We start from the raw sequence: 27,195 nt of genomic DNA on the forward strand, positions 1-27,195 counted from the left end.
GGATTCGCAGCAGTTTTCCCCAAGTTTACAGTACCATGTAAACCTATGGAAAGCAAAATCCACAGTGCACATGCTGTGGAAAAAAACACGCGGAAATGTAGTGTTGTTTATTCCGCAGCATGTCAATTGTTTGTGCGGATTCTGCAGCGGTTTACACCTGCTCCATAATAGGAATCCGCAGGTGTAAAACCGCAGGTGGAATCAGCGCAAAAAACGCAGTAAATCCGCAGTGCGGTTTACCTGCGGATTTACCAAAATAAGTCCGGAAAAATATCCGCACCACTTTCCGCAACGTGTGCACGTGGCCTTATAGGCAGAATCCGGAAGGAAATGGTTTCAGAGTGACATGTGGCGGTTTTTATACAGCAGGGCAGATTTTGGGCAGTATTCATGACAATTTTCGGTTAGGAATATGTTCCAAAATGTGAGTGTGCGCCACCCTAGGGATCGCTTAGTCCCAGATATTAGAGGATTTCACCTCAGGTCGTCGGTAACGGATACACGACGCATCTTATACCTCCGCCACCTGCCAGACGCTGTCTCACGTAGCACCCAGTAAAACATGGCGCCTAACTATAGCCCTGCCAGTATCCCCAAGCTGCACACAGCATATTTTATATACATATATGACTTTATTAGAACTGAGTTTTTCACATTTTTTCACACAGTGAGCTTATACTGCTCTATAAGGACTACTGGGGCTGAAGACAAGGTGGGATGAGTGTTTTTCTGTAGTACTGCCTACAGCACGTGTAACTCTACGCTCCTGCACGCTGACAAGAGCTCAGAAGAAACCAGTCAGCTGCTTATAAAAAGCAGAAAATGGCGGCCACGCCTGACTGAGGTAAAATGACAGGTCAGGCGGCAGGAACCGCCCCAAAACCCGCCTCTAGTCACGTGATAGGAATGTACCATCTAGCATAGCTTTACTCTACACTCTGCAACTGCAGAAGGGGGGTGTCAGACGAGAAATCATGTCTCTAATTATACTCTAATACTAATATAAATCAATTTATTAATCGGAGTAAAATAAATATTGATTTCAGACCTAGTAGTTATAATACTAGTTATTGTTAAAGCGGTCTTTTATATTTCAATTTATGTTGATTGCATCACCCCCCCCCCATAGCGTAAAGACAAATGGTTCGTTCTAATTGACAAGCGTCAGCCTATCTAAACTGTCGGTGGGCGTGTTCTTACGGAGCCTTTCGCGGATCCTGATTGGTTGTTGGTGAGGCAGTGGCTGTGCGTTGTGAAAGCTAATTGGTCGGTTCAGTCAGGGGCGCCGTGCGCAGCTCGACGGGCATTTTGGGGTCGTGTGCAAACCGCGTGTGGCGCAGCGAAGAGGAACTAGAGATAAACAGCAGCTTAACGGTGAGTGGAGGGAACCCGCGGTGTGCGGCGGGAGAGTAGAGGGGGCTGTGAGGAGAGCGGGGAGGGAGAGGATGGAAGAAAAGCGTCCGCGCTTATGGCGGCAGTGCGGAGGAGGAGGGGGCGCGGTGCTAGGCCCAGACGCCTCATGCTCGTGTGGGCTGAGTGTTCCGGGGATACTGGGTGACTACAGCCGCGGCTGGGAGCGGTTCCTGGTCACCAGCTCCGCTCCTCACACTGCGGCCTGCTGCTCCCCGCACATCCTGCCGCCGCCGCGGCCTCACGTGTCTGGCGCCGCTCACTGTCCGCGGACTACTAATTATAACTCCGGCGCGAGCTGCTGCTGCACCACGTGGCCCGGCCGCCTGTTCCATATATGGCGAGGGCACAGGGGTCTCCACACTGAGCGTCCCCTGTGTGCTGGGATAGACCGCTCCATCCATGCCCTGCTCAGTCGGTGCAGTGTACCCAGAGGCTCCAGGGTAAATGATCGGCCGATCAGCTCGGTCTGTGGTCTCACAGAGATGACCAGATCTGCAGATTAATATCGCATATCCATAGGCAGCTTGTAACTGGTCTGTGGTGCTCTATAGAGTCCCCCCCCCCCCAATAACTAGTCTATGATGCTCCATAGTCCCCCCCCCTGCACTCTTGGTCTGCAGAGTGTGGGATAAGATATTCTAAAGTGGCCCCCTTTAAAGGGATGTGCCCCAAAATAACAAGATGATGATTTTCTGACAGCTGTTATCCATCCCTCCCCCACCACCACCACCACACATAGCACCGGGACCGTCCTCTGCATACTCAGATTGAAAGGTGCGGAAGAGGATCGTGTTTTGGGGCTACAGAGACGTTCCGAGGTCCTGTTTTTGGGATCGGTTGAGGGTTCCCATCGCTCAAAACCTCCAGCCGTCATCACGTTATCTCCCTGACTGTCACTTTCCCAAATTGACCAGTTATTCATTTATGGGAGATGGAGAAACTGGATCCCTTTGGGGTCCGATCGGCAGGAAGGTGTGAACGTCTATCTTTATTAGTGTATAGCCCGATCACCACGCCATGTATTCTCTATGGGACTGTCCAGTGCTGGACTCTACTGTTTCCAGCAGCGTTTTTTTTTCTGCTGCAGAACTGCACTGTGATTTAGGCCATGTTCACACAGTGCGTTTTTTACTGCGGAACCGCAGCGGTATTGCCGCTGCGGTTCCGCAGCTGTTTTCCATGCAGGGTACATAACAATGTAACCCTATGGAAAACAGTCACTGCTGTGCACATGATCCGGAATTTCGTGTAAAAAGCCGCGCAGAATAGCTGCGGGAAAAAAGAAGGAGCATGTCAATTCTTTTTCCTGAACCGCAGCGGTTCTGCACCCATAGACCTCCATTGTGAGGTCAAAATCGCAGTAAAACCCGCAGATCAAAAATATATCTGCGGGTTTTACTGCGATTTGATGTGCAGAACCGCTGCAGCAGGAAGTGCGGGGGAGCGGGCGGAAGTGCGTGGGCGGAGTGTGGCTGCCCCCCCGTGCTCCGATGCACCCCCCCGTGCTCCGATGCCCCCCCCCCCCCCCGTGCTCCGATGCCCCCCCCCAGTGCTCCGATGCCCCCCCCCGTGCCCTAATCTCCCCCCCTTATACTTACCCGGTGTCCGTCCGGCCGTCTTCTCCCTGGGCGCCGCCATCTTGCAAAATGGCGGGCGCATGCGCAGTGCGCCCGCCGAATCTGCCGCCCGGCAGATTCGCTCCAAAGTGCATTTTGATCACTGAGATATAACCTATCTCAGTGATCAAAATAAAAAAAATAGTAAATGACACCCCCCCCCCCCCACACTTTGTCACCCCCATTGGTAGGGACAATAAAAAAATTAAGAATTTTTTTTTTTTTTTTTTTTTTTTTCACTAAGGTTAGAATAGGGGTAGGGTTAGGGGTGGGGTTAGGGTATTTTCAGCCATTTTAGCCCTAAAAAGCTTCCCAGGAAACACACAGTCTCTGCATAGAAAACTGCATAAAAAACGCCTCAAAAAAAGGACCAAAAAAAGGACCTGCGTTTTCTGCCAAGAGCTGCAGTTTTTAAAAAAACTGTCCTGAAAAAAAAAGGATGGAAATCCTGAACGTGTGAACATACCCTTACAGTACAATGGACAAGAAAAGGGGTAACCAAGGGCAGATAGTGTCTATAACCTAGCATCTGGGAAAATTGTAACAATAGTACATTACAAGAGTGATATCTGTATAAGAATATTCCCAGTAGACCTAACTCTGTCCTAATAATGGATCCAGACAGTTATCTTAAGCATATATAGAAAGGGGGGAAAGAGGAAATGAATCCAAAACGATAACTTTATGTCATGAATAAAATTGCTTTATTATCAAGTGTAAGGCAAGGGGTCAGTGATGACAACAGAGTCATCCAACAGTATTAAAAACAAATAGTGCATACGAGACACCAGGACACTGCCTACTGATCCATAGTAACAAATTAGTGCACCACACTAGTGCAACAAATCAGGATAACCTGGTCAATATGGGGCAAAATAAGATGTCATATCAGATTAAGGTGCTCACCAGTCGCAATGTAATCGACCATAGTCTTAAACACACCATATAGTATCACAGTACCACCATAAGCTATATAAAGCGATAGTAAATATAAATACATCACCCCAAAGTGAGACCGATCCAGAACCAGCGCAGCGCCTCGGTGTCTGCCCCTCGGTCTCACTTTGGGGTGATGTATTTATATTTACTATCGCTTTATATAGCTTATGGTGGTACTGTGATACTATATGGTGTGTTTAAGACTATGGTCGATTACATTGCGACTGGTGAGCACCTTAATCTGATATGACATCTTATTTTGCCCCATATTGACCAGGTTATCCTGATTTGTTGCACTAGTGTGGTGCACTAATTTGTTACTATGGATCAGTAGGCAGTGTCCTGGTGTCTCGTATGCACTATTTGTTTTTAATACTGTTGGATGACTCTGTTGTCATCACTGACCCCTTGCCTTACACTTGATAATAAAGCAATTTTATTCATGACATAAAGTTATCGTTTTGGATTCATTTCCTCTTTCCCCCCTTACAGTACAATGTAAATCAATGTGAAAAAAAAGCTGTGCAGAAAAATCCACGCAGAAACGCTGCAGATTTCAAAAAAGTGCATGTCACTTCTTTTGTGCAGTTCTGCAGTGTTTCTGCACCCCTCCATGATAGAAATCCACAGTGGTAAAATCTGCACAAAATCAGCATCAATAACGCATCAAAAACGCACCTGCGGATTCTGCCAGGAGATGCAGATTTAGGCTACTTTCACACTAGCGTCTTCTGCAATCCGTCACAATGTGTCGTTTTGCAGAAACAACGCATCCTGCAAAAGTGCTTGCAGGATGCGTTTTTTCCCCATAGACTTGTATTGACGACGCATTTGCGACGGATTGCCACACTTCGCATCCGTCGTGCGACGGATGCGTCGTGCTTCTGCGGACCGTCGGGAGCAAAAAACGCTACATGTAACGTTTTTTGCTCCTGACGGACCGCTTTTTCTCCGCCCCCCACCTCCCCGCACCTTATAATGGGGCAGCGGATGCGCCGGAGACATGCATCCGCTGCCTCCGTTGTGCAAAGCGTTAAACGCTAGCGTCGGAATCTCTCCCCGACACATTGCGACGGGGAGATTCCGACGCTAGTGTGAAAGTAGCCTTAGTGCAGCTTAAAGATTATACAGTCATGGATTTTTATATGGGAGTAAACCTTGTAAAGGGAATCTGTCAGTAGGACCCATCCTTCTTAGTCGTCTATATGGACATATAGGTCATAGGAAGCAGAATAAAATGATATCTTTGATCCGACGTCTTATTCCAGAGAAATCCATAGTTTCATTAATATGTAAATAAGCTGTTAATATCTATGGGCCTGACATAGATCTCCCTGAGAATCTGCCTCCAGAGCTTATTGTTAGTGATGAGCGAATATACTCGTTACTCGAGATTTTTCAAGCATGCTCGGGTGTCCTCCGAGTATTTTTTTTTTTTTTAGTGCACGGAGATTGTTTTCTTCGCTGCAGCTGAATGATTTACATCTGTTAGCCAGCATAAGTACATGTGGGGATTCCCTAGCAACCAGGCAACCCCCACATGTACTTATGCTGGCTGACAGATGTAAATCATTCAGCTGCGGCAATAAAAACTAAATCTCCGAGCACTTAAAAAATACTCGGAGGACAAAATCTCGAGTAACGAGTATATTCACTCATCACTAATTATTGTAAATGAGGCTGTCACCAGTGAGATATGTAGATCCGGGGAGCAGACAGTCATTAGATGTCTTACTCTGGTAATGTCCCCTTTCACGTGGGCTTAGTTCTGAACATATTCCTCTGACGAAAGCCACGATTCGCATCTATTTCTTCAGTGTTTATACTTATAGCATTTTTCTATATGTGCATGATTGTGTTAACAATGCTTGATTTTAATTTTTTTTTTTTTATGTGGCTGATATTTCTGGTTCTTATTTCTCTCTATAGAAAGTTACTTTTGAAACATGAGCAGTAACGAGTGCTTCAAGTGTGGCCGCTCCGGTCACTGGGCTAGGGAGTGTCCTACTGGGGGTGGACGTGGCCGAGGTGGTGGTGGTGCAAGAGGAGGACGTGGACGTGGTGGATTCAACTCTCCAAGAGGTAACCATAATACATTTTCTGCTTTTGGCTGCTGCCTGCACCATTATTTATTTTTATTTCTTTTAACACCTTTTATTGCTTCGCGGGTTTTATTAATTAACTTTTTTTTTCTCCAATATAGGGTTCCAATTCATTTCTTCATCTCTTCCAGACATTTGTTTTCGTTGTGGAGAGTCTGGCCACCTTGCTAAGGATTGTGATCTACAAGAAGATGGTGAGTGCAGGTTTGAGAGGACTTATTAAATAGGGGCTAACTTTAGGACCCCCTACAAAGTCCCTAGCACAGTATTAAAGCTTTTGTAGATGCAACCTTCCTTTCTTGATTTTATATTTGGGCAATTAAACAGGTGAGTATTGGAGGTTTGATTTTCACCTTTTTCCTGTTTAGGGAAGAGTTCGGACGGCCATATAACTGGGGCCCAGGATTGCAATGCAGTGCACGGACTGACCAGTGGCTCTCCTGACGAGTGTGACAGCTGCATAGAAATACATGTTTCCACGCTCAGGAGAGCCACTGGCCAGTCCAAGCGATCCTCACCTGACATATATGGCCGTCTGACACCTCCATTAACAATGTCACAAATTGTGACTGAAACTTGACTTGGATTACAGGCTAAGGGAAGTGTCAGACTGCCATATAATTCTGATAGGATCTCATCACAATGCCCGGACTGGCCAGCGGCTCTCCTGATCTGAGCTTGGCAGCATGTATTTCCGTGCAGCTGTCACACTCATCATGAGAGCTGCTTCCCAGTCCAAGTATAGCGATGCAATCCTCATCCGAGTTATATGGCCATCTGACACTTCTTTTATCCTGTAACCTAACTCAAGAGTCAGTCACAATTTTTGTAAAATTTCTATCTTGGCAGGCATGTCAGCTTGACGTTTCTGAATATTATTTTGGTTGCTCTTAGTTTAATGGATGTAAAGGTTTGTTCAGTGGAGCGTATAACTGGTCCTTGTGTGATGCAGAGGGCACGGAGACCTATCATAACTGGCATGTTGTTGGCCTTACTCTTGGACCACAGCATGCAGTAGTCAGGTCTGTTTTACCTACCAGAAAAATCTACTATATAATTGTCTAAGGGTCACTTCCTTCTTTCTGTCACGGATATTCATTGGTCGCGGCCTCTGTCTGTTATGGAATCCAAGTCACTGGTCGTGGCAAAACACCCACGACCAATCAGTGACGGGCGTAGTCCGGCGGCAACATGGCCGCTCCTTCCTCCCCGCAGTTAGGGCCCGCTCCATACTCCCCTCCAGTCAGCGCTCACACAGGGTTAATGGCAGCGCTAATGGACCGCGTTATGCTGCGGTGTAACACACTCCATTAACGCTGCTATTAACCCTGTGTGACCAACTTTTTTTTTTACTATTGATGCTTCCTATGCAGCCTCAATAGTAAAAAGATCTAATGTAAAAAAAAAAAAAATCATCTACTCACCCTCCGGTGCCTTTCCCGCTCCTCGCACCGCTCCGGTGACCGCTCCATGCAAACGGCAGGTTCCGGTGGCAAGGATGGTATGCGACAAGGACCTGCCATGACGTCACGGGCATGTGACCGTGACGTCATCACAGGTTCTGCGCACATACCAACCCTGGGACCGGAAGCTGCCGCGTGCACCGCACACAGGGCCAGGACTTCAACGGAGGGTGAGTATATGTTTATTTTTTATTTTAAGTCTGTATACTACGTGGCTCTGTGCAATATACTACGTGGCTGGCCAATATACTACGTGGACATGCATATTCTAAAATACCCGATGCGTTAGAATCGGGCCACCATCTAGTACATACAATATAAAGGTTCTCTATGGGAGAACTCAGGGAGCTGGTCACGTCTGAAATTTGCGGCTGTCACTGGTCCGTAGGTCCATATTTCAATACAGTCATCTGAACCCGACCTAAGCATGCCGATCACTTTCCAGTGCTGGGTTTAGAGTATAAACTGCCTAAAATGCTAATAATCAGCAAGATCAGAGGCTGAGCTGGCATGTATTGTTGGAAGGCCCTGGCTCAGAAGTTGTAGAAACGTCTGTAGTTCTGGGGTATTATACAGCCTATAACCGTATGTATTGGATAAGCTTGCATTACTATACAGAGTAACTAAACATAAGGTTTTCATATTTCAATCCCTCCTTATAAGTACAAGCAGATCCGGTAGTGGTCCAGGTCCTGAGCCCCAACAATCGATCGATATCCCACCCAAGAGGTGCTCGACACACAGGAGTGCGTGAGCAAAGTACTAAGGAGTGGTAGGGGAGTGTTTTGATAAATTGGTTGTTCTCAGTACCTGGGCCCCCACTGTTTTGCATGTTGTAATAAGGGCAATGAAATATTTAGAAAGCCCTTATCAAGGTTTAGTTATTAATATATGTAAAACCGCAAATCCATTAATGTCTGTGATTTTTGTTTAATACATATATTTTTTTTCTTTAATGTTTAGCATGCTATAATTGTGGACGAGTTGGCCATATTGCCAAGGATTGCAAGGAGCCAAGAAAAGAGAGAGAGCAGTGTTGCTATAACTGCGGCAAACCAGGCCATCTTGCTCGAGACTGCGACCATGCTGATGAGCAGAAATGTTATTCTTGTGGAGAGTTTGGTCACATCCAGAAAGACTGCACCAAAGTGAAATGCTACAGGTGAGATGCGATCCAAGTGAGCTTATGTTAGAGGTACTTGTTCTTGGTGTGAATCTAACAAGACTGTTCTTGGTCCGTTACAGGTGTGGTGAGACTGGCCACGTAGCCATCAACTGCAGCAAGACCAGCGAAGTCAACTGTTACCGCTGTGGGGAGTCGGGGCACCTTGCACGGGAATGCACGATCGAAGCTACAGCTTAAATTTCCTTTGTCGCCCCTCCTTTTTCTGATTGATGGTTGTATTATTTTCTCTGAATCCTCTTCACTGGCCAAAGGTTGGCAGATAGAGCTAGTCCCAGGCCAGTGAGCTTTACTTGACGTGCAAAAGGAGGAAAGGGTGGAAAAAACGACTTCCTGCATTTAACTACAAAAAAAATGTTTATGTTTAGTTTGGTAGAGGTGTTAATGTATAATGCTTTGTTAAAGAACCCCCTTTCCGTGCCACTGGTGAGTTGGGATGAAATGAATTGGAAGAGTTGAGTCAGACCAGTAGACCCTTCTCAGGTTTTGTAGCGCCTGTGCAAAAGGGAGAACTGCTACTGGAAGAGTTTGTGAAAACTTCTGGAAATTTCATTTTTGATGGTCTCATTGTCTGACCTCAGCTGTTCTTAACATCAAATACATCTGTATCGGCAGGATAAGACAGAGCTAACACGTCAATGTCGGCGAGTGGCCCTCTGTACAAATCTGGTGAAAGCGGCCACCGAGTTAGAATCGGAGATACAGGTGAAAGAAAGATCTGGATAATTTTTTTTATTATTATTTACATTTTGTTTAACTTTTCTCATGGAAGTTATGAGTAAAACCCAGAACATGCAACAATGAATATAGCAAAAGTAAGCTGTTCAGGAGCTGCAGAGAAATGTTTTCACAGAAATCAAGATGTTATTTTTGTATACTATATCACTTTAGACAACTGTTTGAGTTTCATTTGCTTGTAATCAGTTTTTAAAGTCAGATGGTAATAGAAACTGAAGTCCTGGAACATAGAAATGTAATTTTAAACTATCAATAAAGCTGGAGGAGGAAGGGGAGTTTGCCTAAAGTCTGTTCCCATTCACTTATTTATCCTAGTTTAGCTCTGCACATTTTCTCTGTCAGAGAACATACCTGTAGACCCTTATGACAGATCAGTAGGCTACGTCATAAATGTCTGGTAGGTGTGGGTCCTAAAGGTGAATACCTGCATCGATCTTGAGAATGGGGACCTTGTATTTCAGTCGTCATTCAACCACGTGGTAGTGTACTGCAATCAATGCAGAGAACCAGCACATGTACCACAACCTCTTCACTCGCTCGTTGTCGCCCCATTATTCATTCTGGAAATAGGAATAGACCCAAGAAGTAGGACCCACATGGATATGTCTTATGTCTCCTGCAGAGAGATCCATGAAAAATAGAGATTCCAACATCCACAAAAATAGTCTATGAAAAAAAACACAAAACTTTGAATGTATCGCTAAAAAAAAGGCAATTCGCATAATTAACACACAAAAGCTGTGATCTTGTGAGTTTCGTATCACGTGGATCATTACTCGTAGGATGGAATAGTGTTACAGCAGCTTTAGTCATGCACATTTTCATCTTAAGAACCATTAAGTTTTTTTTTTTCCATTATTTTTGTGAATGATTGACTCTCCATTCGCTGTAAGCACGTCATATGTTAATACAAATAAGTTCGTATAATGTCAGCAGAAGATAAATAACCCTTTTATCCTTCCTATGTTGCTTGGGTGCGTTTCTAGTGGCATCTTCAATGGGTCTTTTATTGGTGTGTCCAAAAGATTAAAAAAAATGACCTTTAGTTTGTACATAGTAACATAGTTAGCAAGGCCAAAAAAAAGACATTTGTCCATCCAGTTCAGCCTATATTCCGTCAAAATAAATCCCCAGATCTACGTCCTTCTACAGAACCTTATAACTGTAAGATACAATGTTGTTGCGCTCCAGGAAGACATTAGGCCTCTCTTGAACCCCTCGACTGAGTTCACCACCTTCTCGGGCAAGCAATTCCAAATTCTCACTGCCCGAACAGCAAAGAATCCATTTCGATGTTGGTGGAAAAATCTTCTCTCCTCCAGACGCAGAGAATGCCTCCTTGTGACAGTCACCTTCCTTGGTATAAACAGATCCTCTGAGGGATATTTATATTGTCCCCTTATATACTTATACATGGTTATTAGATCGCCCCTCTATGGACTTGCAGTACAGATGTTTAGGTGCAGACATTGTCTAGGTCTATTGGATAAGGCTGAAATAGAAAGTTTGGGAGTTCAATTAAGACCACAGCTGCAATAATTGGCAGTGTCCTCGTAATGATTTTGAGGCGCTTCTGTTCAGAATCGTTTCTATCCGGTCTCTGCTGGAGCAGAGAACTGCATATAATTAGAGGTTCTAGATGTCTGACCCCTCTCGTCATCATAACCAATGATATTGTTCACTTATCCTAAGGGTAAATCATCAATAAGAAACAAGAGGATGACCCCATTTAAAATTGTTAGCATTGTCTAAGGTGCCACCAAAACAGCATTTATTTGTATTGTGGTTAGGTGCTGGATACTTTATTTTTAGATGTTCAAGAACACATTACATGTGGTTCAGAGTAGGCACTATAAATTTTGTACGAAATTAGATATTACACACCTTGTTTGGATGTGTAACAATATTAAAATGTACTATAGTTAAAAGTTTATAGGAATTGAGAACTACTGCTGGATGTAGGTACCACCCTATAACTGATGTTACAGGTTTTCCCTCCTAGTTGATCGTGTCAAAAAATAGAGAGATTCTTAGTTGTCTTGTGAGCAGCACACAGCTCTACAGTCTCCTTACTTTCTGGTAGGATGGGCTTTCCTCCTTGAATGACAGTTTTAGTGAATAGTGATACTGTAGTCTTAAGGTACCTTCACACTAAACAACTTCACAACGATATCACTAGCGATCCGTGACGTTGCAGCGTCCTGGCTAGCGATATCGTTGTTTGACATGCAGCAGTGATCAGGATCCTGCTGTGATGTCGTTGGTCGGAGCTAGAAGGCCAGCACTTTCTTTCGTCGCTGGATCTCCCACAGACATCGCTGAATTGGCGTGTGTGACACCGATTCAGCGATGTCTTCACTGGTAACCAGGGTAAACATCGGGTTACTAAGCGCAGGGCCGCGCTTAGTAACCCGATGTTTACCCTGGTTACCATCGTAAAAGTAAAAAAACAAACACTACATACTTACCTTCAGCTGTCTGTCCCCAGCGCTCTGCTTCTCTGCACTCCTCCTGCATCCTCTGCCAGCGCCGGTCAGCCGGAAAGCAGAGCGGTGACGTCACCGCTCTGCTTTCCGGCCGCTGTGCTTACACAGGGCAGAGAAGCAGAGCGCCGAGGGACAGACAGCGGAACGTAAGTATGTAGTGGTTTTTTTTTACTTTTACGCTGGTCACCAGAGTAAACATCGGGTTACTAAGCGCGGCCCTGCGCTTAGTAACCCGATGTTTACCCTGGTTACCGGCATCGTTGGTCGCTGGAGAGCTGTCTGTGTGACGGCTCTCCAGCGACCAAACAGCGACGCTGCAGCGATCCGGATCGTTGTCGGTATCGCTGCAGCGTCGCTTGGTGTGAAGGTACCTTTAGTAGAACTATAAAGCTAAGCACAAGGTCTGCTGTAACACATTTAGCTATCGGTGATTTGTTCTGAGTATACAATCCCTGTTTTTACACATAAGGAATTTTAAGCAGATTAGGAGACATGCTGTGTAAACTGCTCTGCTGGTGCTTTTCTAAATCTCTTCGGAAGATGAGCAGAAGGAAGTGAACAGCAAACTGTTGTACAAAAAAAATCAATGGGCTGGAGAGAGTTTGCTGGAATGTTAAGAGTTCATCCTCTTGGAATGTAACTACAGTACACTTTTGGGCAGGTAGTGCAAGAGGCCAGGCTCCATATAAATGAGCTGTACACTATAAAAGATTAAATCTCTCATTGTCGATTAATGGCATTAGATTGACTAGCTTTTTCTAACTAATTAAAGGGACACTGACTGTTCAAACTAAGGTCAGACGGATGGTGCCTCACTGTGAGGCCAATCGTTGAAATTCACCTTTCCACCTGCTTGTTTTCCCTCTATTTTTACTCCTCTCTTCTATGACAGTTCTGCATTTATAGAGCCAGAGAAGGGTGGAGATAGATGGAAACCAAGAAGTTGGGAAGATGTAGTTAAAGGGAACCTGACACCCCCAAAATCCAAGATGAGCTAAGCCCATCAGCATCATGGGCTTATCTACAGCATTCTGTAATGTTGTAGATAAGCCCCCGATGTATCCTAAAAGATGAGAAAAAGAGGTTAGATTATACTCACCCAGGGGCGGTGTGGGGCCTCCTATCTTCATCAGATGATGTCCTCTTCTGGTCTTCGCTGTGGCTCAGGTGTACTTTGCCCTGTTGAGGGTAGAGCAAAGTACTGCAGTGCGCAGGCTCCGGGGAAAAGTCTGAGAGGCACTGAGCACTGCAGTACTTTGCTCTGCCCTCAACAGGGCAGATAAGTACGTCGGAGCCGCTGTGTGAAGACCAGAAGAGGACGTCATCAGATGAAAATAAGAGGCGCCGGAATGCGACATCCATCGGACCGGACCAGCAGCGGGACCCATGGGTGAGTATAATCTAACCTCTTTTTCTCATCTTTCAGGATACATCAGGGGCTTATCTACAGCATTACAGAATGCTGTAGATCAGTGTTCCCCCAACTCCGGTCCTCAAGAGCCACCAACAGGTCATGTTTTCAGGATTTCCTTAGTATTGCACAGGTGATGGAATTATCACCTGTGAAATACTAAGGAAATCCTGAAAGCATGACCTGTTGGTGGCCCTTGAGGACCGGACTTGGGGAACACTGCTGTAGATAAACCCCTGATGGTGGGGTTACCTCGCCCTCGATTTTGGGGGTGACAGGTTCCCTTTAAATGCTTGGCCCTGCTGTGAAGCTCCGAGCACCTGTACTTGGTTTGAACAGTTTTTCTGTGCTGACAGTCCCTTTTTAAAGCAGTCTTAACAACTTGAGAATACCCTTTTACTAAACTCGCCACAATTTCAGTGTCGATGTAAGGAAATGAAACTGGTTCAAAAAGCCCTACTAATATTTTCTTGCATAATTGAAGATTTTCATGTCCAAAGTGTTGAGTGATAACTATTTGAGCTCATTGCATAATTATCTGAATATCAACGACATATAATTCTGCTACTGTACAATTTACTATCACGCCACTCCTAGGCTCCAAAGCTTAATTACTAAGCCAGTTTTTATAGAAGAACAGGAACATACCCTACAATTTACGTTAACACCATAAGGGTATGTGCACACATTGCCGATTTTCCCCCTCGGATTCTGCAGGTAAAACGCTCTGTGTTTTACCTGCAGATTCCCTGTGTGTTTTCTGTGAATTTTGTGTGGAATCACCTGCGTTTTTAGACCTGCAGATTCCTATTATGGAACAGGTGTAAAATGCTGCGGAATCCGCACAAAGAATTGACATGCTGCGGAAAATAATCCGAAGCGTTTGCACATAATTTTCCGCAGCATGTGCACTGCGGATTTTGTTTTCCATAAGTTTACATTGTACTGTACACCGCATGGAAAACAGCTGCGTATCCGCAGCAAAATCCGCAACGTGTGCACATACCCTAAGGCTATGTTCACACTTTGCAGATTTTGCTGCGGATTCGCATCAGTTTCCCATGAGTTTACAGTACAATGTAAACCTATGGGAAACAAAAAACGCTGTGCACATGCTGCGGAAAAAAACGCGCGGAAACACAGCGGATTACATTCCGCAGCATGTCACTTCTTTACTGTGGATTTTCACCTGCTCCAATAGGAAAATGCAGATGAAAATCCGCATAAGAAACCGGAGTAAAAACCGCGATAAATCCGCAGTAAAAACCGCGCCAGGTTTTCACTGCGGATTTTGGAATTCCGCTGCGAAAAATCTGCAGTGGAATCCGCAAAGTGTGTACATAGCCTTACACTCTCGACAGATAAAGAAAAAATAATTGGGCAAAAGTACCTCTTGACTTGTAAAAAAAAAGAAAAAGACTAAGGGCAATAGAAACGGGGATTACCAAAAATACAAATCTACTATATAATTGTCTAAGGCTAGGTTCACATTGCGTTAGTGGGTTAACGCTAGCAGACTCCGTTACATGGCGAAATTGTCGCAATTAACGCCGTGCAACGGATCCGTTTGTGCACCCATTGACGGCAATGTGCTAACGGATCTTTAGCGCATGCCATTTTCGGCACGCGCTAGCAATGTCCCGTTAGTTTCGGAAGGACTGCGGACGCTGCTTGCAGCGTCTGGGTCCATTCCTCGCAAGCGCAGATCGGGTGCCAAATGCGATCCCTTTGGGACATTGCGTTAGCGCAGTCCGTAGCGCTATGCGCTAAACGGACTGCTCTAACGCAATGTGAACCTAGCCTAAGGGTCACTTCCATCTGTCACGGATATTCATTGGTCGCGGCCAGCCAGTGGGCGTAGACAAAAGGGCAGGGGAGGCCGGGAAGTATGCAGAGCGAGTCCCCGCCCACTCCGTACAGGCCCAGACAGAAGTGCTGCAAAGGGGGTGGAGTCGCCATGAGGAGGGCAGAGCCGGCCGGGACCATGGGCGCTGTTGGGCCTACCGCGGCCAAAAGCCGGGGACTAAATTAGGCCGCGGTCAGTGATGACGGCCGTGACAGCAGGAAACTGCGGCATATGCGGCAGTGACAGCTACGGATGGAAGGTGAGGATATACTACGTGGCCTGTGCAATATACTATGTGGGCTGTGCAATGTGCTCCGTGGCCTGTGCAATATACTCCTTGGGCTGTGCTATATACTCTGTGGCTGTGCTATATACTACGTCGCTGTGTAATATACTACGTGGGCTGTGCTATATACTATGGCTGTGCAATATACTACGTGGCTGTGCAGTATACTATGTGGCTGTGCTATATACTACATGGGCTGTGCAATATGCTACGTGGGCTGTGCTATATATTCTGGCTGCAATATACTACGTGGCTGCTATATACTACGTGGCTGTGGAATATACTACGTGACTGGGCAATATACTACGTGGCTGGGCAATATACTATGTAGCTGCTATATACTACGTGGGCTGTGCAATATACTACGTGGCTGCTATATACTACGTGGCTGTGCAATATATTACGTGACTGGGCAATATACTACGTGGCTGGGCAATATACTATGTGGCTGCTATATACTACGTGGCTGGGCAATATACTACGTGGCTGTGCAATATACTACGTGGCTGGGCAATATACTATGTGGCTGCTATATACTACGTGGGCTGTGCAATATACTACGTGGCTGGGCAATATACTACGTGGCTGGGCAATATACTATGTGGCTGCTATATACTACGTGGGCTGTGCAATATACTACGTGGACATGCATATTCTAGAATACCCGATGCATTAGAATCGGGCCACCATCTAGTAATAAATAGCTTTATTGGGTACATGACAACAACGCACATAAAAGCATTTCAGGCTATGTGCACACGTTCAGGAATGTCTGCAGAATTTTCCTGAAGAAAACCGGACTTTTTCTGCAGGAAATCCGCTCGCTTTTTTTTTTTCGTGTTTTTATTGCGTTTTTGTTTTGCGGATTTTTCACGTTTTTTTCCGGAGCTTCCCAATGTAATATAGCTGCAAAAAATACGCAAAATTAATGAACATGCTGCATTTTTTACCACGATGTGTTTTTTTTTCCGCGGAAATAAAACGCAGCATGTGCACAAAAATTGTGGAATGCATTAAAATGATGGGAGCTCTTTTTTTAGTTTTTTTTTCCGTGGAAAACGGCCGAAAAAACGGGAAAAATCCTGAACGTGTGCACATAGCCTAAAAGTCGCACGTGTGACATACACCATATGTTCCAAAGCTCACAATAGAGCAGCAGCCCAGAAAAGGTGACATGTAATGTGCTATTTCACACGGAAATATATAAAGTACCATACTTTGTGGGTACGAACAGCACACGTCATAATACTAAAGAAGGAGGCTGTCACACAGATATAAATACACAGGCAGTGAATCCCTATATTTAAAGGATGAAGTCTATAAAGCTGTAACACACTGATGAGGACAATGTCAACCAATGAGTGCAACTACATCCAAGGTTAACTAAATTATGGGTTATGCCAAGCACGAAAATATCGGTGAAATAAAAATGAACCTAAATATTACAAAGAACGCGCTGGATGTGAACAGCATGAAATCAAAGAACGCCCACGGAAATAACAGGGGTTCCAAAGTAGACGAGAGGAGCCAGGAATAAATGAAAGGTCAGAAAGACCAAATGAATGGCTGATACGTCTTCCACAGAAATAAAGTATTCGATAGTGCTGCCAGTGAAATATGCACGTCACCAGATGAGGGCTGGACAAATGGCTGATGCGTGTTCCCACTAGCGGTGGCTTCGTCAGGGGCAGGACATACCTCTTGACTGATTCATTCAAGTTTCCCATTCCGTCCTATTGCCTTCAGTGTATAACATTCGTCTCCTGTGCAGTGACGGATCACACTTTCGTCTGATGGACTAGTCAAGAGTTTGGCGAATGCCAGGAGAACGTTACCTGCCTGACTGCATTGTGCCAGCTGCAAATTTGACAAGGGATAATGTTATAGGGTGGGTTTTCAGGGGTCGGCCTCCACTTCTTTGTTCCATTGAAGGGAAATCTTAATGCTTTAGCAAACAACATTTTAGACAATTGTAGCTGCCAACTTTGTGGAAACAGATTGGGTAAAGCCCTTTTTTCCATTCCCCCATGATGGCACACCTGATATACAGGTGCCGTCATGGGTTCTGGAAAAACGTCTACCGGTAAGTAACCTTGGTGTTTTTGTTCTGTGCCTAAAGCAAGGTCTGTAAAAGGCATGGTTGTGGGACTTTGGTATGGAAGAAGGAGACCGGCACAGAGCCTGGACCTCGGCACCATCCAACACGTTTAGGATGAACCAGATCGGATGTTGTGAGCCCGGCTCTCCTAGCACACTGATGCTCTTCTGGATGAATGCATACACAAATGAACACAGATTAATTTCAGCACAGATGAATGAATACACATATGCTCTTCTGGATGAATGGGCAAAAATTCCCACAGACGTCTCCAGAATATTGTAGAAAACCCTCCCAGAAGAGCAGGAGCTGTTGTAGCTGTAAATGGGGAATCAACTCCATATTATCTATGTCTATGGATTTTTAAAAAACGTGATATCCTAAATGCTCATCTCTGTGTAATCTTTAAGGGTTCCATATTTAGGAGACCTTCAAAAATAACATAAAAAAATTTAATTGTGAATTTTATGTTTTGAGACCTAATTGTTTGACTTTGCCTAACCCCGACACTACTGCTGGCCAAACACATTGGATCAACGTTGGCTGAACCCCAACAATAACGTTTCTTGTCTTTGGGCAGCTGTTTTATGTTTGTAGGTAGCCTTTGTCCACATAGCCCTTTAAGACCTTGGGAAAAATACGAGTTGTTATTTCAAAAACTAACTTTTTTACAATTTATTTTTAGTCCAGCTATGGGATCTGGACATAGTTTGATGACTTCTATCATACACTCTATGAGCCCTGTGAGTATTTAGTTGAAAAGCGGCCTATTAGACCCTGATGGGCGTTATTGTTCGCAGGTTCCTGGTAGGGCGTCAGAGGAAGCAACTTTCCATTGCCTAACCACTTAGTTGACACAGCCGCTATTGAATACTAATATTAAATCAATGCAGATTCTTTACTGTAAGAGCAGTGAGACTATGGAACTCTCTGCCGCATGATGATTAAGCAAAACGGAGGGCACCACTTAATGAAAAGGGATGGGCCATCTACATACCAAAAAAAACACAGTAAATAAAAACAAGAATCTCTACCACATGGTGTAATAGTAGTGCACTACAGTGGTTCAAGAAGGGCCTGGATGCCTTGTTAAATATAATATTACAGGGTATGAGCACTAGATTCTGGGATGGGACGTTAATCCAGGGAATTAGTCCAATTGCCATATGGAGTCGGGAGGATTTTTTTTTGCTAATATTTAGCTATTACCGTCTGTCTCCTGTTTTTGCCTTCTCATCAATCAACATGTTGGACCAGTGATGGTGAACATTAGAGACCCGAGTGCCCAAATTGCAACCCACAACAGAGAGCAGACAGGAGCAGGTGTACCAGACTACAGATATAAAGGAATATGGTCTCTATCCTGCTATATGCTTCCCCATCCTGGTATATGACCCCTATCCTGTTATATGCCCCCCATCCTGCTATATACCCCTCATCCTTGTATATGCTCCCCCATGCTTGTATATCCCCAGTATCCTTGTGTATGCCCCATATTTGCATATTTTCCCGATCTTTTAATATGCTCCCTATCCTTCTATATTCCCCCATAATTGTATATGCCCCCTTACTTGTGTTTGCCCCTATCCTTTATATACTCATGATTGTATATGCCCCCATCCTTGTATATGCCCATCCATCCATGTATATGCCCCCATCCTTGTATATACTCTTGCTTGTATATGCCCCCCATACTTGTATATGCCCTCATCCTTATATATCCCCTATTCTTGTATATGCTCCCCCAGTCTTGTATATGTTTCCCCATCCTTGTATATGCCCTCCATCATGATATATGCCCATCCATCCTTGCATATAAAAATTGAAAGGAACGGATGGCACTCGCCAGTTAAAAAAAAATTCTTCTTTATTCCAATACTTTAAAACAGCGTTGGACGGATGGGAGCAGGAATGGAATGGATGACAGCCGTTTCACGCTGCAGTGGCGCTTTTATTGGTGACCATTGTGGCTATTTTCTTTGGAGTGGCACCCCGGCTCACAGAGCACTTACTGCTGTATATATACCTGCAGTATCGGTTTACGCAATACCTGTGCACTGAGTGGGCTTCCTCACTGTGCAGATTTATACTTCGTTGGAGCCATCCTTGTATATGCCCTCATCCTTGCATATGCTCCCCTATCCTTTTGTATGCCCCCTATCATTGTATATGCCCACCAACATTGTCTATGCCCTCCATCCTTGAATATGCCCCATTCTTGTATATGCTCCCGAACGTTGTATATGTCCCCATTGTTGTATATGCCCATCCATTCTTGTATGCTCCCCATCATTGTACTGTATATGCCCCCCATCGTTGTATACAGTATGCCCATCCATCCTTGTATATGCCCCATCATTGTATATGCTCCCCATCCTTGTATATGCTCCCCCATTCTTGTATATGCCCCATCCTTGTATAAGCCTCCCATCCTTGTATATGCTCCCCATCCTTGTATATGCCTCCCATCCTTTTATATGCTCCCTGTCCTTGCATATGCTCCCCATCCTTGTATGCCTCCCATCCTTGTATATGTCCCCCATCCTTGTTTATGCTCTCCCATTCTTGTATATGCTCCCCTATCCTTGTATATGCCCTCCATCGTTGTACAGTATATGCTCCCCATCCTTGTATATACTCCCCATCGCTGTATATGCCCCCATCCTGGTATATGCCGCCCATCCTTGTATATGCTCCACATCGTTGTATATGCCACTATCCTGGTATATGCCCCCCATCCTGGTATATGTCCCCATCATTGTACATGCTCCCCATCCTTGTTTATGCCCTCTATCATTGTATATGCCCACCATCGATATACATGCCCCCATCCTGGTATATGTCCCCCATCATTATACATGCACCCCTTCCTTGTTTATGCCCCCTATCATTGTATATGCCCCCCCCCCATCGATGTACATGCCCCTATCCTGGTATATGTCCCCCATCCTGCAGGCGCTGCTCTTGTTCAACGCATAGAGAAAAAAAAACACAATAAACACTCCTACTCCCCTTCCTTCATTTCTCCTGCCGCGCCATGTCGTCTTCTGAAACCGGCAGCTGACATTAGCATTTAAGTGATGGGGGAGCATGACATCACTGCCATGCGACCAGTCACGTGTACGCTGACGTCAGATGCTGGCCTCTGACTGGCCGGCAGTGTGTATTGCGGAGCATGGACTCTGCAAGTCCGTGCGCTGCAATACACTTCAGCAAGATGTTCGCCCATGGTTTATAGGTTCGCCACCACTATGTTAGACTATGGGTTGAACTTGATGTACTTAAGTCTACCTTCAACCTTGTAAACTATGAAACTATTTATACTGCTCTACGCCAGTCCATACACCATGCCATTTGTAAGAGAGTTTATAGATATTGTGAACTGGTAAAAAATAACTGAACTTAGTTCTTTAAAGACTCGTTGATGTAAATCACGTGCTCTCAATGCTTCTGTTACATATACGTTATTAAACTTTGCTTAAAGAGAACTTGTCATGGGATTCATGAGGCCAAAACCACAGGCAGCGTGAATCACAGCCTTGCTGCACAATTGCCACCATGAGCAAGACAAAAAAACAGATGGGAATCTGGAAAAAATGGAGTGTAAAATGTTATGAACTGGGGATTCAGAACCACAATGGACCTGGTGAATACGAGCACAGAAAATGACCTGATAGTTGCTAATCACATAGGACGAGCTCTGAGACGTGGGAACTCTGCTGACCGCAATCCCTAATCCTATCACACCACACTAAAGGTAGCCGTGGAGCGCTCCTGACCAGACCTAGGCGCCTCGGGCACAGCCTGAGAAACTAGCTAGCCCTGAAGATAGAAAAATAAGCCTACCTTGCCTCAGAGAAATTCCCCAAAGGAAAAGGCAGCCCCCACATATAATGACTGTGAGTAAAGATGAAAATACAAACACAGAGATGAAATAGATTTTAGCAAAGTGAGGCCCGACTTACTGAATAGACCGAGGATAGGAAAGATAGCTTTGCGGTCAGCACAAAAACCTACAAACAACCACGCAGAGGGCGCAAAAAGACCCTCCGCACCGACTAACGGTACGGAGGTGCTTCCTCTGCGTCCCAGGGCTTCCAGCAAGCAAGACAAACCAATATAGCAAGCTGGACAGAAAAAATAGCAAACAAAAGTAACACAAGCAGAACTTAGCTTATGCAGGGCAGACAGGCCACAAGAACGATCCAGGAGAGAGCAAGACCAATACTGGAACATTGACTGGAGGCCAGGAACAAAGAACTAGGTGGAGTTAAATAGAGCAGCACCTAACGACTTAACCTCGTCACCTGGGGAAGGAAACTCAGAAGCCGCAGCCCCACTCACATCCACCAAAGGAAGCTCATGGACAGAACCAGCCGAAGTACCACTCATGACCACAGGAGGGAGTTCGACCACAGAATTCACAACAGTACCCCCCCTTGAGGAGGGGTCACTGAACCCTCACCAGAGCCCCCAGGCCGACCAGGATGAGCCAAATGAAAGGCACGAACCAGATCGGCAGCATGAACATCAGAGGCAAAGACCCAGGAATTATCTTCCTGACCATAACCCTTCCACTTAACCAGGTACTGGAGTTTCCGTCTCGAAATACGAGAATCCAAAATCTTCTCCACTATATACTCCAACTCCCCCTCAACCAAGACCGGGGCAGGAGGATCAACGGATGGAACCACAGGTGCCACGTATCTCCGCAACAATGACCTATGGAATACATTATGGATGGAAAAAGAAGCTGGAAGGGTCAAACGAAAAGACACAGGATTAAGAACCTCAGAAATCCTATACGGACCAATGAACCGAGGCTTAAACTTAGGAGAGGAAACTTTCATAGGAATATAACGAGACGACAACCAAACTAAATCCCCAACACGAAGTCGGGGACCCACACAGCGCCTGCGGTTAGCGAAACGTTGAGCCTTCTCCTGGGACAATGTCAAATTGTCCACTACATGAGTCCAAATCTGCTGCAACCTATCCACCACAGTATCCACACCAGGACAGTCCGAAGACTCAACCTGCCCTGAAGAGAAACGAGGATGGAAACCAGAATTGCAGAAAAACGGCGAAACCAAAGTAGCCGAGCTGGCCCGATTACTAAGGGCGAACTCAGCCAAAGGCAAAAAGGACACCCAATCATCCTGATCAGCAGAAACAAAACATCTCAGATATGTTTCCAAGGTCTGATTGGTTCGTTCAGTTTGGCCATTTGTCTGAGGATGGAAAGCCGAGGAAAAAGACAAATCAATGCCCATCCTAGCACAAAAGGCTCGCCAAAACCTCGAAACAAACTGGGAACCTCTGTCAGAAACGATGTTCTCCGGAATGCCATGTAAACGAACCACATGCTGGAAAAACAATGGCACCAAATCAGAGGAGGAAGGCAATTTAGACAAGGGTACCAAATGGACCATCTTAGAGAAGCGATCACAAACCACCCAAATGACCGACATCTTTTGAGAGATGGGGAGATCCGAAATAAAATCCATAGAGATATGTGTCCAAGGCCTCTTCGGGACCAGCAAGGACAAAAGCAACCCACTGGCACGAGAACAGCAGGGCTTAGCCCGAGCACAAATCCCACAGGACTGCACAAACGAACGCACATCCCGCGACAGAGACGGCCACCAAAAGGATCTAGCCACCAAATCTCTGGTACCAAAGATTCCAGGATGACCAGCCAACACCGAACAATGAACCTCAGAGATAACTCTACTCGTCCATTTATCAGGGACAAACAGTTTCTCCATTGGGCAACGGTCAGGTCTATTAGCCTGAAATTTTTGCAGCACCCGCCGCAAATCAGGGGAGATGGCAGACAAAATTACCCCCTCTTTGAGAATACCCGCCGGCTCAGGCAAACCCGGAGAGTCGGGCACAAAACTCCTAGACAGGGCATCCGCCTTCACATTTTTAGAGCCCGGAAGGTACGAAACCACAAAGTCAAAACGGGAGAAAAACAGCGACCAACGAGCCTGTCTAGGATTCAACCGTTTGGCAGACTCAGGATAAGTCAAGTTCTTGTGATCAGTCAAGACCACCACGCGATGCTTAGCTCCTTCAAGCCAATGACGCCACTCCTCGAATGCCCACTTCATGGCCAGCAACTCTCGATTGCTAACATCATAATTACGCTCAGCAGGTGAAAACTTCCTGGAAAAGAAGGCACATGGTTTCATCACTGAGCCATCAGAACTTCTTTGCGACAAAACAGCCCCTGCTCCAATTTCAGAAGCATCCACCTCGACCTGGAACGGGAGCGAAACATCTGGCTGGCACAACACAGGGGCAGAAGAAAAACGACGCTTCAACTCCTGAAAAGCTTCCACAGCAGCAGAAGACCAATTGACCACATCAGCACCCTTCTTGGTTAAATCAGTCAACGGTTTAGCAATACTAGAAAAATTATTGATGAAGCGACGATAAAAATTAGCAAAGCCCAGGAACTTTTGCAGACTCTTCAGAGATGTCGGCCGAGTCCAATCATAAATGGCCTGAACTTTAACAGGGTCCATCTCGATAGTAGAAGGGGAAAAAATGATACCCAAAAATGAAATCTTCTGAACACCAAAGAGACACTTTGACCCCTTCACAAACAAAGAATTCGCACGCAGGACCTGGAACACCATTCTAACCTGCTTCACGTGCGACTCCCAATCATCCGAGAAGACCAAAATATCATCCAAGTATACAATCAGGAATTTATCCAGGTACTCTCGGAAGATGTCATGCATAAAGGACTGAAATACTGATGGAGCATTGGAAAGCCCGAATGGCATAACCAGGTACTCAAAATGGCCCTCGGGCATATTAAATGCTGTTTTCCATTCATCGCCCCGTTTAATACGCACAAGATTATACGCACCACGAAGATTTATCTTGGTGAACCAACTAGCCCCCTTAATCCGAGCAAACAAATCAGACAGCAGCGGCAAGGGGTACTGAAATTTGACTGTGATTTTATTTAGAAGGCGGTAATCAATACAAGGTCTCAACGAACCATCCTTCTTTGCCACAAAAAAGAACCCTGCCCCCAATGGCGACGACGACGGGCGAATATGACCCTTCTCCAAGGATTCCTTTACGTAACTCCGCATAGCGGCGTGCTCAGGCACCGACAAATCAAACAGTCGACCTCTAGGAAACTTACTACCAGGAATCAAATCGATAGCACAATCACAATCCCTATGCGGAGGTAGGGCATTGGACTTGGGCTCATCAAATACATCCCGGTAATCTGACAAGAACTCTGGGACCTCAGAAGGGGTGGATGACGAAATAGACAGAAATGGAACATCACCATGTACCCCCTGACAACCCCAGCTGGACACAGACATTGATTTCCAATCCAATACCGGGTTATGGACTTGTAGCCATAGCAACCCCAACACGACCACATCATGCAGATTATGCAACACCAAAAAGCGAATATCCTCCTGGTGCGCAGGAGCCATGCACATGGTCAGCTGGGTCCAGTACTGAGGCTTATTCTTGGCCAAAGGCGTGGCATCAATTCCTCTCAATGGAATAGGACACTGCAAGGGCTCCAAGAAAAACCCACAACGCCTAGCATACTCCAAGTCCATCAAATTCAGGGCAGCGCCTGAATCCACAAATGCCATGACAGAATAGGATGACAAAGAGCAGATCAAAGTAATGGACAAAAGAAATTTCGACTGTACTGTACCAATGGTGGCAGACCTAGCGAACCGCTTAGTGCGCTTAGGACAATCGGAGATAGCATGAGTGGAATCACCACAGTAGAAACACAGCCCATTCTGACGTCTGTGTTCTTGCCGTTCAGCTCTGGTCAAAGCCCTATCGCACTGCATAGGCTCAGGTTTATGCTCAGATAATACCGCCAAATGGTGCACAGATTTACGCTCGCGCAAGCGTCGACCGATCTGAATGGCCAAAGACATAGACTCATTCAGACAAGCAGTCATAGGAAATCCCACCATGACATCCTTAAGGGCTTCAGAGAGACCCTTTCTGAAAATTGCTGCCAGAGCAATGCCCCCTGACGAAGGTTGTTTTCCGAAATGCGCGTTGGGGCGGAGGCGTGTTCCAGGAGTGTCTTCCCATACTGCAGTGGGTAAACATCGATATCTGTCTCATTATTCTATTATTTCTGCTGTGTTTCTCTTTGATTGTGAAACGGCTTTCATTAATGACTAATGGCTGCAGTGCACGGCTCCCACTATGAGTGTGATGCAATATCTGTGTGAATCCCATACCTATAGTGATTAATGTTTAATTGTTGGGTATATATGACTTCATTATTCCATCTTTCTTGCCCATATAATTAGTGTAACAATATGTTTGGTAGGTGACATCCGGGGTGGGATTACATCTTGACCTCCTGTCACATGCCTCCTGCCATTGTTTATGCAGCACTGTTTTAGACATCGCTCTGTGTATTACCTCTTTATACCTGTTGTCATTTTTTAATAATAAAGTTTTGATGTTTTATATTTCACTATCAGACCTAGTATCATCCTTTTTTGGGGTATATATTCCACATTAGGGTGATCAGTATAATCCATTCAGAAAGGAAGCAGTTAACGGCTGCTAGATTACACTGTGCGGGTCTCAGTTTCATGGCTTAGAAAGTGTAACACAATCTTCGTTATATGAGAGGGACTGTCACACAACCATTGTGGAGCATCTCTACAGCAGACGCCAAAGAAACTTTCACAGGTTCCTATAAAGCAGAAGTAGAGCACGTAACGGTAGGTAAGTCTTATTACTTTTTAGGAATAACTGTTGTATGATGTAATCTAGGGACAATGTTTAGTAATAAACACAGTACCAGTCATTCTGTTCAGAGGGATCTATAGTTTTGTAAAGTGGGGCTCCTTTCTCAAAGCACTACAGAGGATCTAACTTTACTATATTTTTTATTTGAACGGCCTTCATTTCGATCTTGAGCCATGACGACTTGATGGATGAATGCTCTGTCGGAAGATCTTGTGCAAACCTAGATAGGTTCTTCAGGGTCTTCTCCATCATCATCTTGATTGTATCAAGACATCGGGTTGCTGGTCTTCCTCTTCGCCTTGTTCCTTCTATTCTTCTGACCATGATTTCATTCTCCAGTGATGTGTCAAGATTAGGCAAGTAATAATTTGGTGATTCTTGCTTCGATTGATATGTGTGGCTTGATTAGTTCCAAAACTGATTTGTTTGTTCTTCTTGCCATCCAGGGTATTGATAACATCCTTCCCAAGCACCACATTTTGAAGGCTGCAAACCTTCTTCTGTTTTGTTTCTTTATCATCCATGTTTTGCTTCTATATGTTTCTACAGAAAAGACCGAGCTATGGTCTATTTATTTCATACATATTGTCAAAATGACCTAGAGATGGGTCAAATGATGAGGGCTTGTCCATATAACACTGTGTATGGATGTGCGCTTCTGTAGGCGCCATTAATCTCTGCAACTAGCCCTATTTTATAAAATCATTAAAATATGTTTATGTAACGTAAAGAGGACCCTGATTAAAAGGTTTTATTAGCAAAACGTAACAATGGAAATTTGTCATATTTCTTTTGTAAATTTGCACCTCTTTTTCAGTTAACTCTTGGGTTCATTT

The 27,195-nt window shown here is 45.1% G+C and overlaps 1 protein-coding gene across 1 annotated transcript; it reads left to right on the plus strand.

Annotated features, from left to right (window-relative positions):
• The first annotated feature begins 1,237 nt into the window (after nucleotides 1-1,237).
• On the plus strand, nucleotides 1,238-9,740 carry CNBP (CCHC-type zinc finger nucleic acid binding protein). Its single transcript, XM_069736788.1, has 5 exons — nucleotides 1,238-1,374; nucleotides 5,898-6,050; nucleotides 6,172-6,264; nucleotides 8,497-8,695; nucleotides 8,779-9,740. The coding sequence occupies exons 2-5, from the start codon at nucleotides 5,915-5,917 to the stop codon at nucleotides 8,894-8,896; spliced, it is 546 nt and encodes a 181-aa protein (XP_069592889.1). The 5' UTR covers nucleotides 1,238-1,374; nucleotides 5,898-5,914; the 3' UTR covers nucleotides 8,897-9,740.
• The last annotated feature ends 17,455 nt before the right edge of the window (nucleotides 9,741-27,195 follow it).

This window comes from Ranitomeya imitator, chromosome 8, assembly GCF_032444005.1.
Source record: "Ranitomeya imitator isolate aRanImi1 chromosome 8, aRanImi1.pri, whole genome shotgun sequence".
In the NCBI taxonomy this organism is placed as follows: domain Eukaryota; kingdom Metazoa; phylum Chordata; class Amphibia; order Anura; family Dendrobatidae; genus Ranitomeya; species Ranitomeya imitator.